Here is a 17,518-nt window from a genome sequence, read left to right on the forward strand (position 1 = left end):
TTGAGATCAGACTAAATAGTATAAATATGCACAGATACCTGCTTTATTCACGGTGTCAAACAGAGCTTGCGGTCTGGAATCTTGTTTCCTAGGCACGGGGTTCTGTACTTAAGTGCAGGAATTCTAAAAGCATGCCTGTGTAGTTGCTTCTCTTTTACTCTCTGGTGTGGATAATCTTAATGGGCTCAATGGTTTTGAAAGCTCATGATTTTTGTGTTCCCCAGTGTTTGGCTTTTCCTGGAGAAGTAAAGTGATGTTCCGAATGCCCACCAGGGAAGGCAGCGTTGCAGTCTTGTCTGCATAACCGAAGTTGTTGGCATGGGAACGGAGGGAGAGTAGAAGCAGGGTCTGACGGTCCTCAAAGTATTCTCAGCATTCAGTGGAACATGGAACCGGTTTTAGGAAGTGGCTAATTCCCCGCTCTGCCCTGGTAGTCCATGAGCAAGTGTGTTGTTATACATGGTCATAGCCATACATATGCACAGTTAAGTTAAACCCACTCACCCGCATCTGGCAAGGGAAGAGGGGGTATACTTGAAAAGTTAGGCTGCTGTTTCAGTTTCGAGTATACTTCGAGTATTTCTTCCTTCTGTGATCTTGCACATACACATCCTGGGAGAGAGGTCCCCAGGGGCTCTGAATACCCTGTATGTGTTTTCCACCTCTTTTTGGTACGCATGTAGCTCTAATGTGCATTACAGTACATGTGTAGCCACCTTGCTTACATCCAGGCCACTGAGATGGAGAGGAATTACTGCTAGAGCATCAGAGGAGGACACAGCAGTACAGACCTAGGTTTTTGTCCATGGTACCTCCTGTCCAGTAGCGCCTTGTGCTCTCTAGGGTTATGCTACCCCTACCATAAGAGGCACTGCAAGCAGGGCTGTGTGTACTGAACCTTAAAAAATTACAATGCTGTGTTAAGGAAAGCCGAGTTGTGTGTTTGAGTTATGCATCCTTGTATGCGCTTTCTTTTTTGCACCCTTTTGCCTCTTGCAGTCATGAGGAGGGCTAGACAGATCCCTGAAGCCCCACCCCCCTCTGACTTTTGTGATTTTTGTGTGCGCATTTCCTAAAGAAGTATCTGGAATCCATAACACTGATGCCACTCTTGGCAGCTGTGTTCTACGGCAAGTCCTCTGAAGACTTCCCCCAAAACACACCAACACACCTCAGGTGTGGGACAACCATAATGCAGTTTTTTTCCTGGAGGCTGACCTGAGCAAGGCTGTTAACCATAGGATGTTTTGAAGTCATTGATTCATAGGGTTGCCCGTAAGTCAGAAGTGATTTGATGGCAGATAACACACATGTGCTGTCCTAAATGAATAAGAGATGCTGGAGTGACTAATCCAGAGAACTTGACAGACCATACCCAAGAGTCAGTAAAGGGCAAGTCTTGTCTTTGCATAGGATCCCTGGTACCGTGGTGTGTTAGCGGATTCTGGGGTGTTACCTTCTGTCTGATCTTGGAAGGTCATCATGTATAGGATGCTGTGCAGGCTACTGGGTGAATTTGTTTCTTTAGTACTGAAATTCTAGTGTAAGCGTAATTAGCTGTCTCTAAGGTATGCAAGGTTTCCTCTCCGACTGTGTTGAGCCTGCCTTCTGAGTCAGGGTTAACCCTTTCCTGCCTCCTGTCCTGGATGCTTATCAGAAAAGAACTTCAGGGAAAGTCTAACTTCCCTAGAAAGGGCCTGGCGGAAGTATTTTATTGCTCAAACTTGGATCCAGTACTCTGTGAGGACAGCCAAGAATGCAGGGTGGCAGTTCAAAATGTGATTTCCAAGGAGGACCTTCGAGCTTCTTGCTCCAGTTGCTTATGTTGTTTGTAGAGCTAAGTCTTAACAAAGTCCTATCATGACTTTGGCTCAGTGCCAGCAGAGACATTGTCATTTCCTTTGCAGATGGGAGGAACCCTGGCAGAAAAGGCTGGCACTATGCCAATGGGGGCCTCCTTTGGGGAAGGGCAGGGGTTGGACCAGCAGGCAGTAGGTGATGCATGCATGTATGTTAGCCTCTGTGCCTGTGTTCATGTTACTAACCATTCTGGCTACACAACGCTGTCAATCCCAGCTTTGTGTTTGATGTTCGCTTCCCATTTTTCCCTAGGTCTGTCTGATGCTGTTCCTCCCAATTTTCCATAACCAGAACAAAATCAAACGCCTTATCCGCTTGTGTACAGAGATGGTGGTGTGCAGCTTCCAGAAGTCATCCCAGTGGCAGGTTATGGGAACAGGGACTGCGGTGGTGGCAACTGACGGCACCCAACAGCATACAAAAACACAAACTTGTGTCTTTGACTTCCTGTTGACTTCCTCCTGACCAAGAAAGCATGGGCGTTGTGAAGGGTATGCAAAACTGTGGCTGGCTCGTGTGGCTTCCCTCCAACCTCGGTGCCCTTCCCCTAAACCCAGCCCACGTTCTGATAAAAATGGCTCCTGTTTGGCAGGCTGGGAGAGGAGGGAGGCTCTGTGGCATGACGGACAGTTCTATAACAAATATATATATATATTGTTGAATAAAAGTTTTAAAAGTTAAATGTATGGAGAGTATTATGGGTAGAAGAAACTGCACCCTGAAGATTGCTTCTCTGGAACCTGCCTGGGCACGTCATCAGCTGTTTGCTTCTCTCTGGAATCTCTCTGTAGAGAGAGCTGTTTTTGTTTGTTTTTATTGAGTTTTCAAAGGTAAGTATAATTACTGTAAAAGAGTAAAGGATATCCATACGAAATCATCTGTTGTAGTAAAAAAATGCTTTAGAACTAAGCCTGTCCACTCTGTAAAATACTCCCACCCCAGGCCCATTGGGAACGGGATAGTGGCGACTCCAGTATTCTAAGGGGAAAGCAAGAGTGAAGCAGGTGATTCCCACATCCCTTGTAGTAATTTTCCCTCAAAAGATGGCTCCCTAATTTCGTGCAGACTTTTTTTGGGGGGAAGCACATGGATAGTCTAGCATGGGGTCTACCAGAGTGCCAAGTCGCTTTTGAGTTTTGGATTACTACCAAATCCTGGCCTGCTTTTCCTGGGTTTTCTGTCCAAATAGCTGCAGTGGGTGGGCATCTGTCTTGAGCAAGCGAGGAAATTCTATTTCTGTCAAGTTTCTTGTCTCTCTCCCTTCTACATTAGGGGATACATTGCTTTGTCCTCCTTCCCCTGCTTGGAAAAGAAGCACTGTAATGTCAAAGTTAGTACCTCCAAGACAGAAGAATTAAACTTCACCCTGCTCCCGTCTGGAAAAGCAATATAACTATCCATGCCGACCACCAAATGACTGTTAAGACATCTCTGTCTTCAGTTGTGCCTCTGTGGAAGTGCAGAAAAGCCCTTGGGCGCAGAATCTCAGATTTCCCCCTTTTGGTTTCAGCCCTTCTTGGTTTGGTGCAGTTTGAGAAGCTGGAGTCACTGGCTGGAACCTTCCAGCAATAATGATACAAGTCTTCAACAAAAGTCTTAATATCCAACAGGTCCAGCCAGAAACCTGTCACATGGATCCCCTCATGCTGGCTCTTACAGAGGGTCTGGCCCTTCCCACTGATTGCCACAGGCAAAATAAATGGTGCAAAATAATGGTTCAAATAGACTTAATGGATCCTGAGGCAGATTTTCGGAGTGTGGAGTAAATGTACAGCCCCGTGTCACAAGCAAAGGGAAATGTATCTGGGCATAGCCCAGTGGCCCTCAAATCTGCTGTTTTAGAAGCCTCAACTTTATTACCTTTTCCCCATGTCAGGTATACTGCAATGACATGCAGTCATTCATGCAAACTGCATAACCTTTGTTGGGGTTTGTATAGTCCAGGCCTTTAAAGCAAATTGCTTTGCATCCACTCTGTGCGAACGATGTAGGAAAGATCATCAGAGAAGGGGGGGGGTTTGAAACAACTTATTTCTACGGAGTAAGCAAATCAGCAGGTGCTTTAATGCAGGTGCAGCTTCTGCCTGTGCCACTTGTAACTGAGGAATCTGTTTGAATTTTTGTGCTGCCTTCCGTGCAATATGGGTTTACCAAACAATCAAGAGACCCACGTCATAAAGCACCAAGGTAATAAAGGCGGATAAACGGCTGGGAATCTCAACAACCCCATGCTAAGCCTAGAAATAGCGCACAACCAGATTGCCCCTGGAAGAGTGGGTGTTACCTCTCTGCATAGGCAGCCATTATTTTTCTCTTGATTTGTTCTCCATACTACAGCAAGGAGTGATTCCTTTGAAGCATAAACTGTGCTCTATCTTCTGAATAAAAATGTGCAGGAAGTTAGATGAGGCCCAGTTAAATAGCTCTGTGTGGAATCTGCTGAATACAACAAACGGGTAGGAGTTCAGATTTTGTGTTCTTCTGATGGCAGTGCTGTGACTTGAAAGAAATGAGCATGTGGCTTTGCTGTCTTTCCTGGTGGCTGGTGAGGGGACTGCCGGCAGAACTTCTAATCTAGCTCAAGGCTTTGCAAACTTCCTGCATTTAGAAAACTTTCAGTCTGACGCATATGGCCCTGCATGTTGCAAAGGAGTCCATGAAAGGTTCTGCACTGAACACAACAGATTTGTGCTTGGGTGTAACTTTTTTTTGAGACCCAATTTAAATGTGACAGTGGCAGGACAGAAGAACTTGACCACGTGACTGGATGAGCCGAACACCTTTGGTTGAACTGCAGCACACTGGTCATCCCACAGATCCAAAAGGCTAGGCAGGTATTGCATCAAGATGTGAATGTTTCACATCCGAGTGGGACTGCAGGTCTAAATGGCTCGGTTTATATGAGACATTGTATATGTGCATCATCACACGGGAAAGTTGTTCCGTCCTGACAGCCTCACACTTAAACCAGTCTGTTCACTCAACCCTTGTGCCTTCCTGCTGGGAACAAAGCCTACACCTCCCACATGCATTGTATTGTTACATAGCTAAATTTTGGCACAACAGTTCAGAATTTATGTCAGGTTATACAAATTAATGACTAGTTCTTTTGACAACCGCTCCTCGTTCAGAATTGGCAGCGACACAATTATGTTGCCGTTCCATAGAGGTAGTTGTGTTGAGTCTGTTGCAGTAAAAAAAACAAAACAGGAATCTTGCACCTTTCTAAGACTCAACACATTTTAGTGGCAGTTAAAACAACATATAGGAAGTGGAACGTTTTGCTACTCATCCAAGCTGAGGTCCTCCCTCATCGCACCCCACCAGATACACACTGCTGTAGAAGGAATGTGGGTCCCCTCCTCCTTAGGCCAAAGAAAGAGCTAGCAAAGATTTAAAATCTGTTCTACCATTACTAACTTTCCCAAGAAAACCAGGAGGAATCATGGTTCTCACACTGCCTTCCTCTTTAATATCAGTGGCCCAGTTGATCCAGTCCATCTTGAGGAGTCAGGGCTCTCACAATAGGTTCCATGTCTCTACCTCAGGTTGCAGCTCAAGTTCTGTCTCCTGTCTACAATACTGAGTGATGGCAATGCAGAGCATACCATGACAGCTCTTTATGTACTGTGGGTTGAGTTTTCTTGCCACAGAACAAAGTATGTACCACTTTACACTTACACACATACTTCTCCACTGTTCTCTGCTGACATTCAGATCCAATGGCTACTTCGTGTCATGGGATGTATGACAACAGTTGTCGTGTCTGCACATCCATTCCCTATGTCTATGGTTTCCTCTGACATTCTTGGGACCACTGTCTTACGGCCATTTGAATTCAGTCCTTCAGTCTGTAGTGATGGACAGACATCACAACTCCTACAATCCCAAACATTACATTACAAATGCATCCCTGTAGGGCTGGAGAGTCCTTTGCCGAGGCCTCACAGTCAGGTACCCGCTCCTGTATAGCCAGGCATGCACATTTAGCTGCCTGGAACCCATTAACTTTGTTTCACTGGTTGCTGTCCAATGTTTGTAGATAGCTACAAACAACATGGCCACGCAGCCCTACTTGAACAAACAAGGGTATGATGTCTCCCACACTATGTGACTTCATTGGAAGTCTGATTTATTTGATACGACATTGTTTTCACAGCCATACATCTTCCCAGCCAAGATATCTTCATGTACACACCCAGCAAAGGGGAAGAAGTGATTCACAGACTGCTGATGAACCCATGGTACCAGCACAAAACTGTTTGGACCCGGGCCACCCTGTCATTTGTTCTGTCGTACATCAGACAAGCCCATTACTGTTGTAGTGGAGGAGGCTGTGGGAGATTATACCTAGGTGGCTCTATTCTACTATTTTAGATGGCTCATCCACTTTGGAAGGTAATGATGGACACTTCTCATGGCCATGTCAATCCTAGTTCATATTACTCCTATCCTGCTTTGAAGTGACATTCAAGCTTCATTTACTTCTATATGCAAACTTTTTTATTAAACAAGAAGATGACAGAATTCTCCAGCACAACACAACACATTTCCATGGAAGATAGGACTAAATAAAGCTTTAGAACTGTTAAAATACTGTTGCACTTGGCAAAAATTACCCTCACAACAGTCAAATTAGCCTAAATGTGGAAAATTCTGCACTATGATGAACAATGGGATCTCATCCTGACAGAACTCTGATCCCAATATGTTTCTTCTCCAGAGGTCTGCTTTGAGTTATCACTAGAAGTATACCTGAGAGCAGTTTCCCCCTTTGCTATTGAAATTCAACATTGTCACCTGTTTTCTCTGACCCTGGCTAAATATCTTTTGAAAGGTTTCACGCATTTACATTCCCCTCGCTCCTAGTTAAGTTCATAACATTCCCTTGCTGTCTATCAATTGCCCTCTCCAAACTTCTGGAAAAGCCCCTTGTCCTAATGGCCACTTGTGTCTCTAGTTCAAAACTATATGAAGAAAAAGAAGAGATTGGATTTATATCCTGCTCTTCACCTGGGAGTCTCCTTCCCTTCCTCTCCCTACAACAGACACCCTGTGAGGTAGGTGGGGCTGAGAGAGCTCTGAGAGAGTTATGACTGACCCGAGGTCACACCAGCAGCTGCATGTTGAGTGAGGAATCAAATCTGGTTCTCCCAGATTAGAGTCTGCCACTCTTAACCACAGGAGCTGTGGTGGCTCAGTGGTTAAGATGCTGGTCAGTAGTTCAGCAGTTCGAGACCCGAGTGCCACATGATGGAGTGAGCTCCTGTCTCTGGTTCCAGCTCCTGCCAGCCTAGCAGTTCGAAAGCAAGACATTACAAGTAGATAAATAGGGGCCACTTCGGTGGGAAGGTAACAGTGTTCCGTGTGCCTTGGCGTTTAGTCATGCTGGCCACATGACCACGGAAACATCTTCGGACAGCGCTGGCTCTTCAGCTTGGAAATGGAGATGAGCACAACCCTAGAGTCGGATTCGACTGGCTTTCGAGCAAGGGAAACCTTTACCTTACTCTTAACCACTACACCAAACTGGCTCTTTACTAATCCTATTTTAAGAGGGGAGACAGATGAAAGAGTGGGAAAAGGGAAATAAAAAGCCCAGTCTTAGCGAGGTCACACAGCTGCCTGAGTTACATGTCAGTCAGTGAAGGCATGGTAGATTCACTGGAACATCAGTACCTGTTTAGTTGATTTCCTTAAACCTATGTCATAACATTTTTCATCAGTATATGTTTAAAAAATACATTCACAAAAGCAAACAATATAGAAGCATTTCATCAGTTGACAAACATATCAAAAAACAGGGAAACTGCTAAACGTAAGTATACCATATTGTTATAACTTAAATTAAGTGGCCACCTCAACAGTAGAAAATATCTGGAGTCACATATTTGTCCAAGTCATCTAATAAATAGCAAGATCTTCTCAAAATGTGTTAACCTAGTGATTCCACTGTGTTAGCTGAAAAGAAATCTCTCTCAGCAGATGTATCTGCCACCTAGATGTACTTTATTTGAACACATGTATGAAGGCTTTCCTCAATGGATATCAGTTCTGTCTGTTGTACTGGGTGGATCCAAGCACAGACGTGGCTTTGACATTTCTTAAATGTCAGGGGTGCTATATTCTATAGACAGACATAAATAAAATAATCTGAGATAGATAGCTGTATATTCAGAGTTTGAGAATATCTCCCCCACCCCAGGCTCCTCAGTAGAGGTGCCAATATTTTGCACATCCTATGGCTTACAGATGTCAATTAGTTCAGCTATACTTCTGTAATTTTTTGTTGTTATCTGCTTATCTTGCACTAGATTTTATGTGAACCCTGATTTGCCTGTTCAACAGCAGTCGTAGTCCTCACCCACTCTCACTGAACTACTTTTTTACAGTCTTGTTTTAAACCAGTTTCTTTTTGTAAGATCCTCCCCCCATCTTTCTGTTGTGAATATAAGTGCATAAACTAAATGGAAGAACATTAAAATACATCTAACGAAGTGAGCTCTGACTCACAAAAGCTCATGCTGGAATATGTTTTGTTAGTTGTTAAGGTGCTACCAGCCTCTCACAGATAAACAGATATATCTAGTTTTGCTTTCTGTAGTTTTGTAGCCCAGTTTTTCTATGCACTGTTTGCATGTGTGGAGAAATGCCCCACATCCCAGGATTCACGTCAAAGTTACGGTAGTTGGGTCTGAGCTCTTTATGTTGCTCAAGGTGCCTTTCTACAGTTTAACAGATAGCAGCTACAGGGGAAGGAGTCAGCTTCACAGGCATAGGGCATTTCAGTGTTGTGGACATACAGAAGGCCCCAGCCAGCGGAAGACAAAGTCACACACAGGAGTCAGATTTGGGAACCTGCAGCTAGATTGCATCTCCTTTTGAGGAAGAAGAGAAGGAATGATCCACAAGGAGAGGATTAGACAAGAGGTTATAAAATCTCTTCACCTCTGTCCAATTAACTTGAGGACTTAACCCACAGATGCCATCTTGAGCACACATGGCTGAATAAAGGGGTGGAATCCCAACCCTAGGAAACCAAGGTGAAGGATGATTTTTGAACAATGGGACTTCAAGAATAAATAGCCTGTTATTCTAACCATCTTACAGGCTACGTACAGCAGAAGGAAAAGAGGATTTGTAATTTTATCACTTTCCAGTTTGATCCTTGCTCAGATTGCTGTGCAGACCATGTGTGTGCTCTGGTTATTAAACTTATTTATAATTAGAAAAGTGGGTTGCTTACCAGTAACTGGTGATCTTCGAGTGGTCATCTGTGCATTCACACCCATGGGATCTAGTGCGCACGCGCTGGATCGATCGGTGCTGTAGCAAGCTCTTTTAACGGATTTTCGTGCCCAATCCCTCAGGCATGTGCAGGAAGCCCACCGCGCATGCCCAGAGGGGTGGGCGTGGACATCCCGCCAGTTCCTTCAAACCACCGCAAATCAACCCCTATTAAAAATGTAGAAGCTGACAGCAGCGGGGAAGGGGGGCGGGTGGTGTGATGACTACACGAAGATCACCAGTTACTGGTAAGCAACCCACTTATCTTCGACATGGTCTCTGCTTCACACCCATGGGAGATTAGCGAGCAGCAGCCTACCTGGAGGGGGGGTGCTGGCAGGTCTGTTACTGCGTAGCCGAAGACAGAATGTGATGTCCCATGTTGGTATTGGCGTTGGTACGGACGTCTAGGGCGTAGTGCCTGATGAAGGTGTTAGGCGTGGCCCAGGTAGCGGCTTTGCAAATGTCCGGAAGTGGCACTCCCTGGAGGAAGGCAGTGGAAGTCGCGACAGCCCTGGTAGAATGAGCCCTGATATGGCCAGGCAATAGCTGTTTGGCGAGTAGGTAACATAGATGGATTAGACCTACAATCCACTTTGACAGGCGCTGGGCCGTGATGCGCGTACCCAGTCATGCTGGAGCGTATGAGACGAATAGTTGTGAGTCTCGTCTAGTTGGATGTGTTCCCCTGAGGTAGAACAGGAGAGCCCGCTTCACGTCCAAGGTGTGTAATAATCTGTCCTCCGCTGACGTTGGGTTTGGGAAGAAATCAGGGAGGAAGACCTCCGCCTACAGGTGGAACTCTGACACCACCTTCGGGAGGAAAGAGATGTCCGAAACGAGGCGGACTCCGTCTGGGAGAAAGGACAGGAAAGGTGTATCGTGCCAGAAAGCCAATATTTCTCCCACTCGCCTAGCCGAGGTAATGGCAATTAAAAAGGCAGTTTTCCATGCGAGGAGTTTGAGATCGCATGTTGCAAACGGCTCGAAGGGCTTCCTCGTGAGCTGGCATAGAACTAGAGGAAGGTCCCAGGGAGCGACTGGAGTTTTGACAGGAGGGTAGAGGTGTAACAAACCTTTTAAAAACCATTTGGAAATTGGATGAGAAAACAAAAGTGCATCCATCAATTGGAACATGGTAGGCCGAGGGAGCAGCCAAATAAACTCTTAACGACGAATGGGAAAGGCCCGAGTCAGCTAAGGAGAGGAGGCATCGGAAAACTCTTTCGAGACCCACTGAGGTGGCTCAATGGGCGTCATCACCTAGGGAAGAACAGAACCTTCTCCACATATAATCGTAGGACCTCTGAGTAGTAGGCTTCCTGGAATTCAAAAGGACGTTCACTACTCAGGAGGAGAAGCCGGTGATGTTATCTGCCATGCCGTCAGTTTCAACTGTGGTTTGTCGTGGTGTAGGATGGGGGAGTCTGAGAGAAGGAGGAGGTCCTGAGCCGGAGGGAATATATGGTATATCCCCTGTGATAACTCCAAGACCGTTGAAAACCAAGGTTGTCTCGGCCACCATAGGGTTATTAAGATACAGTCCGTGGCGTCTTTGAGAATTTTGCGGACCACTCTCAGAAGCAGAGGTAAGGGGGGGGGAACAGGTAGAGAAGCCCCAAGGACCAAGGGTAAAGGAGACCGTCTCCCAGAGATTGTGGGTCCTTGCCTCCTCGACTGCAGAACAGAGGACACTTCTTGTTGTTTCTGCTTGCAAAGACATCGACTTGGGGAACTCCCCACTTGTGGAAGAGTGGGAGGAGGTATGTTGGGTTCATCCCCCACTCGTAAAGGTTGAGTCCCGCTCGACTTAGATGGTCTGCCTGCACGTTCATGTGTCCTGGAATGTGAGTGGCCACGAGGAATATGTTGTTGGCAATGCATGTCCCGCAAGTAGTGTTCCCTCTAAGCTGAGTTAGTGTGAGCTAGCTCACAGTTTTTTGTCTTCGTTCAGGAAGGATGGCTCCAGAGCAAACTAATTTATGCAGTAGCCACATCTCTTGTTCACAACTTTAATGCCAGTAGCTCACCAAGTAGAATTTCTGCTCACAAGACTCCACAGCTTAGAGGGAGCATTGCCCACAACTGGATTGCAAGGTTGCATAGGCGTAGGGAAACAGTGCCTCCCTGTCTGTTGACATAGGAAAGCGCTATGGTGTTGTCCGTCAGAACCGTGACACATTTTCCTTTGATTAAAGGGAGGAAACTGGTGACAGCATGTTGTATAGCCAGGAGTTCTAGGAAGTTTATGTGTCGCTTCCTCATCTGCATGTTCCACTTGTCTCCAACAGAAAGGCCCATGGAGTGTGCACCCCATCCCATCAGGGAAGCATCCGTCGTAATGGTGACCTCGGGTGACGGAGGATGGAAAGGCGCTCCCTGAAGGATATTCGAAGGGACAGTCCACCAAAGTAAAGAGTCCTGTATGCTGGGAAGAGGGGATAGGACGATAGTGTGCGCGTTTTTCGACAGGTCGTAATTGTGGATGAACCAGAGCTGTAAAGGACGCATTTTGAGTCTGGCGAAGACAAGAACCGACGTAGTTGCGGCCATCAGGCCTAGCAGCCTCTGAATTTGGAAGGCAGTGACGGAGGGCTGGGTACGGTCGACGGTGGCTAGGGAAATGATATCTGCTGCCCTGTCTTGGGGCAGGTAAGCCATGCATGTCTGTGAATCCAGTATTGCGCCGATGTACTGTATTCACTGGACAGGGCACAAGTGAGACTTTTGTTGACTGACTCATAGGCCTAGGTTGTCCAGTAGTGCCAGAGTCTCTGTGACGTTTGAGACCAAGGCGTTTTTCGAAGGCGCCACCAGAAGCGAATCGTCTATGTATGGGTAGACGGATACCCCTCGGAGACGTAGGAAAGCTGCAACTGCAATCATGGTCTTCGTGAAGACTCTTGGGGCACTGGAAAGGCCAAATAGAAGGGCCATATACTGACAGTGGTGTTGACCAATCGCAAAGCGTAGGTATTGACAGTAGAAGGGGTGGATAATAAGGTGGAAACAGAGGTCGAGAGTGGCCATCCAAACATGTCTGCGAAGTAGTGGCATGATCTGTTGTAGGGACACCATGTGGAAGCAGTGGTAGGTCACAAAACGGTTCAGTTCCCTTAGATCTAATATGGGTCGAACGCCTCCATCTCTCTTCGGGACTGTGAAGTATCGGGAATAAAATCCCGTCCCTTGGAGGTGTGGTGGTACACGTTCGATGGCACCCTTCTGCAGAAGGACGGACATCTCCTCGAGGAGAGGTGGGGAAGGGGGCGTGGAGACGACGACAGGGGTATTGGGGTTCTGATGGAACTGAATTTTGTAACCTCGGGTCAAGATGGAGAGCACCCACTCGTCCGAGGTGATGCGACGTCAAGCGTGAAGAAATGGAAACGGATGGGTAGGAGCTGACTTGGTGACTGGGAAGTCAAAAACCCTGATTGGAGGGTTTGGACTGTTTGGCGCGGGAAGTTTGTTGCCCGGAACCGAATTTTGGTTTCTGAAAGGCGGATCTTTGGCCTCCCAAAGACGTTCGCGGCCTCCATCGTGTGTCCGGAGACTGATGAGTTAGGGTACGTCTGTGCCAGGACCTTGACCAGGTGCAGGGACGGTATTGTTGTTGTTTTGCAGAGGACGAGACTCCTAGAGCTCGAGAAGTCTTTATGCTTTTATCTAACTCTTGTACAGTAGAATCAGTGGTAGCATTGAAAAGCCCCAGGCCGTCGAAGGGGAGGTCTTACACATAAGACCTAGTATCTAACGGGAGGTCAGTGTTGCAGAGCCAGGAATGTCTTCTGAGAGCTATTGCAGAAGCCATCGTTCGTGAAGATGCTTCGAGGATATGTTTGATAGTGTTGAGCTGTTGTTTTGCCAATACCATGCCTTCTTTTTGGATGACTCTGGCTGCCTGAAGTTTGTCATCTGGGAGGTGGGTTAGAAGTTCTGAGAACTGTTCCCAGAGAGTGTATTGATACCAGTTCATACAGGCCAGGTAGTTAGTGGCCTTGACTCCCAATGCTCCTGTGGAGTAGAAGCGCCTGCTGAAAGCATCTAACTTTTTACCTTCCTTGTCAGAAGGTGCTGAATGCGTTCTCTTGGATTTGGAGGAAGATGTTATCACCATAGAGTTTGGCTGAGGGTGCGAGAAGAGAAATTCGACATCTGACTCTTGGACTCTGTACATGTGGTTCAATCGTCTTGTGGACACAGGAGCAGACGAAGGTTTTAGCCATGGTGACTTTGCTGCCTACAGAAGGACTGAAGACATGGGCAATGTCAAGGTGGACGAGGTATCAAGCTGAACTATATCGTAAACAGCATCTGTTGCCTGCGGATGTTGCTGGACGACAGAGAGACCTAAAGAGTGGGTCATTCTTTTGACTAGATCAGTGTAAGAGGTAAGGTTGTCAGATGGAGATACAGGTAAGTCCTCTGCGACATCCTGGTTGGGAGATGTATGGTCAGGAGAGGTATGAGCCTCAGAAGCCTCTGTATCTGAGTCCTCTTCCATGAAGTCAGAGGAGTCTTGTTGTGGTGTGTGGACCGAAGTGTCCTGTTGAGAAGGTACTGGTTTCGTTTGGACGACAGGAACGACAGGGTTTGGAGTGACCGGAGGATTGAGAGGACGACTTGGTTCCAGAGTATGGTGGGACGGATCGACTACAGGAGGACGCGACAGAGATGCTGAAGGTCTCGACTTGTGGGGGAATCTCGACCTATGAACGGAGTGGGTCAAATAGCGATCCCAATCAGAATAGCCTGCTGGAGTTAACCACGGCATGGATGGTGGATAAGCTCCGTAGAAGTATCTCAACTGTCGTTGATCCCACGACATTGGTGGTGGGGGGTAGGAAGACTCTGGGGGACTTCTAGACCATGGACGTCTGGGAGACTAAGCAGTAGCTTGTCTGTGGGAATTGTCCATGTAATGTTGGTCATCGATATCGACAGATTGAGTGTGCAGACGAGGAGGGTGACGCTGCGTGTCACATGAGGTATATCGGTGCCGGTGTGGATCAATGTCGGGAGCTTCCGATACCGTCGATGTCGATGATGGAGAAGGAGACGGAGAATGCTCTGCATCCATCTGATGACTTAGGAGCTCTACCGTTTCGATGTCGGAGAAAGGAGGCTCCATTTGGTGGTCAGGGGAGTCCAATACATGGATGGTTGGTATCGGTGGAGGGACTAGGGCCTCCGATTTCGATATTGCCATTGGAGCAGGAGGCACTATAGGGGTATCACCCAGTGAAGGCACCGCTTCCTTCTCCTTCTTCGCCGCCTTAAGGGGCTTCGAGGTGCCCTTCTTCGCGGCCTTAAGCATGCCGGAGCTGTCGATGTAGACTGTCTCTCCTCCATCGCTGAGGCAGGAGCAAGGGCCAATTCAAGCAGTGCCACTTTAAAGCACGCAGCACGGTTCTTTCTCGTTTGGTTAGAGAAGCGAGCACAGTGATGACAAGACTCTGGCTTGTGAGACTCTCCAAGGCAAAAAATGCAGAGAGTATGACGGTAGGGAGGAGCAAGTTTGCTACCACAACGCTTGCATCTATTGAAAAATCCCCACTTCTTCTCCATAAAGAAGTGAAGTGGAGGGAACGGTTGAGGGGGGGGGGTAGCCCGAAGGCCTGAGGTAAATTCCCCTCAGAAGAAAATAAAGGTGTTTTTTTTTAAGTTTTTGAAAAACAAACCACTAAAACAGAAAAATAAAGTATGGAAATAATTCCTAAGAGCTGTGAGGCAAAAGTGAACAGCGAACCGATCAGACCGACAAAGAAAGAGGTCTTTCCAATGCGGTGGTAAGAAAGGAACTGGCGGGATGTCCGTGCCCACCCCTCTGGGCATGCGCGGTGGGGTCCCTGCGTATGCCCGAAGGACTGGGTGCGAAAATCTGTTAAAAGAGCTTGCTACAGCACCGATCGATCCAGCGCGTGCGCACTAGATCCCATGGGTGTGAAGCACAGAGACCACGTCGAAGATTGTCAGTTGCCTAATCTCTGGACCCGTACTATGCCTAAATCACTCATGCTTATCCAGTAGTAAGGGGAGGGGCAGCTGTAGATCCCATCACCCCAGGAACATGCAAGTTGGTGAATGTGAAAAGGAAGATGAGGCCAAGAAGTGGAGCCTTTAAGCAGTGGTATGATGAAGAGTGCTCAAGTGCTAGTCCTTTGGCAGGAGGTACTCTATGAAGAATACAAAGGTAGCAGCAGAAATACACAGAAAAAACTTGGAGCTTCACCAGGTAGAGGCCTGCGGTAACTGTGGATCTTTCTAAACTCCCATGTGCACAGACAAGTGGCTTACTTATGTTACATAATAGGCCACGGTTCCCTCTTGAGACTCAAGGTGGATTACACAGTGTAAATCAATACAGTCAACAGGATGGAACATCCAGTTAAGCAATGGAATAGAATTAGGATTGTAGAGATCTGTGCCAAAAATGACATAAACTGTATTAATGTGACCTGTGGAACGATACAATTAGGATAATACCTAGAATTAAACTTTGTTGGTCTTAAAGGTGCCACTAGACTCACAGAATATGCACAGAAACAGATACTATATCCTACACAAGGTATACTTTGCAGTCCTTTTCCATTTAAAGCTGCCAAGCTGTGCTTTCCTTGCAGCCTGTACTATATTTTCTACTAGGAAAAAGGCCTGTTGTGGAAATAAACACACCTCCAGCCTCTCCCATGCTCTGAAGCCCTGACTGCTATGTCACATTGGCTGTCATATGGGGGCCACCTCAGCAGCATATAAGGATACAGAGACCATCATTTTCTCCAGGGGAACTGATCTCTGCCATCTGGAAAGCAGTTGTAATTCTGAGTGATCTTCAGCCCTCACCTGGAGATTGGACACATTTTACCTCAGAACAGCAAACTGTTTAGAATGTTAGAGGCAAAAGCCAATCAAGTCACATATGCAAATGATCTGTGTTCCGAGGCAAAGGCCAATGAGGCTGCATATGCAAATAACCTCTGTGTTCTGACTGGCTATGGGGGGGAGAGGAACAGCAAAATGTTTAGAATGTTGGAGGCAGGACTCAGACAAAGCAGCCAGTGGATAGGGAGACCCTTTGAATGACAGATCAGAGAGTGAACTGATTTTGGAGGTGTGGAATGTTCTAGAGAAGTGCCACCACCATTCGGCTTTTATTTATAAGGGAGTCTGTATCACCGTTAAATTGCATATACCACTTTGAGTTTCAGTGAGAAAAGCCGGCTATATAAGTGAAACAGATAAATCTAAGACGCACAGTTCTCTAATCAAATATCTTTTCACTGAGTTATATTGCAAGTTGTCTTCCCCCTCAGCTGAGCCATTGCTAGTGGTGGAGCCCTCTTCCGCTCCTAGCACACTAAGAGGTGGCGGCGGGGGGCTAAGAAGTTTTGCCAACTTCAGCTGGGTGAATTCCTGGAGCCAAGGGCTAAGTGTTCCTTCTAAGTGTTCCCTCTAAGCTGAGTTAGTGAGAGCTAGCTCACATTTTTTTAGCCTCCAGCTCACACATTTTTGTCTTAGCTCACGAAGGATGGCTCCAGAGCAAAGTCATTTATGCAGTAGCCAAATCGCTCGATCACACCTTTAATGCCAGTAGCTCACTGAGTAGAATATTTGCTCACAAGTCTCAACAGCTTAGAGGGAGCATTGGCTTAACGATAGGAAGTCCGCCTTCTGAAGCTGCACTTTCCTTCAGAGGAACTGATCTCTGTGGTCTGCAGCGCGGCTGAAATTCCGGGAGAACTCCAGTCCCCACCTCCACCTGGGAGTTAGCAACCACCTGCCCCGACGCTCAACTCATACCAGGTCGTGGACCTGTACGACGGCCCTCTCCTACTGCGCCTGCGTAGTTCGAGGAAGGCGGGCCTCCTCTCCGTGACGACCCTCCGCACAGCACCAAGGAGGCGGGGTCTTGGCCTCCGACTGCCGCTAGCTCCTTTGTCCCGCCTTCCCGTCGCCTTGGAAGCACGCACGCGTCGCGACAACACTCGACAGAGGAACGAGTTCCGTCTGGAAAGTAGTCCGTTCCGGAGTTGTCGCGGCGTGGGCTTGCGGCGGAGCGGTTCCGATTTGTTTGACTGAGCGTACGCGTGGAAGTCTCCTTCCGCGCGGCGCCTGAGGGGCTGAGAGAGAGAGGGGGAAAGCCGCGCTCGGCGGCGGGAGCAGAGGCAGCCCGCGCGGAGCCATCCTCTCGGCCCGGCGGGATGTTCAAGAACACGTTCCAGAGCGGCTTCTTGTCCATACTCTACAGCATCGGGAGCAAGCCGCTGCAGATCTGGGACAAGAAGGTGGCCGGGGGGGTGGGGAGCCGCTGTCTCAGTCAGCTGGTTTGGGGAAGCGGGTTTCTAGCCCTCCTAAAGGGTGGGCGGGG

At 47.5% G+C, this 17,518-nt stretch overlaps 2 protein-coding genes across 2 annotated transcripts in view; both read left to right on the top strand.

The window, feature by feature from the left end:
• CSNK2A2 (casein kinase 2, alpha prime polypeptide) overlaps positions 1 to 2,482 on the top strand; it is an 85,699-nt gene extending 83,217 nt beyond the window's left edge. Inside the window, exon 12 of the mRNA XM_015415570.1 lies at positions 2,113 to 2,482. The gene's annotated coding sequence lies outside the window, so the exon portion shown is untranslated. The remainder of the gene's footprint in view (positions 1 to 2,112) is intronic.
• A 14,715-nt stretch (positions 2,483 to 17,197) lies between these two features.
• The window catches only part of CFAP20 (cilia and flagella associated protein 20), a 22,944-nt gene continuing 22,623 nt past the window's right edge, over positions 17,198 to 17,518 (top strand). Inside the window, exon 1 of the mRNA XM_015415569.1 lies at positions 17,198 to 17,435. Coding sequence (XP_015271055.1) covers positions 17,352 to 17,435 — 84 coding nt within the window. The 5' untranslated portion in view covers positions 17,198 to 17,351. The remainder of the gene's footprint in view (positions 17,436 to 17,518) is intronic.

The sequence above is a fragment of the Gekko japonicus genome, unplaced genomic scaffold (assembly GCF_001447785.1).
Source record: "Gekko japonicus isolate JY-2015 unplaced genomic scaffold, Gekko_japonicus_V1.1 scaffold2097, whole genome shotgun sequence".
Lineage (NCBI taxonomy): Eukaryota > Metazoa > Chordata > Lepidosauria > Squamata > Gekkonidae > Gekko > Gekko japonicus.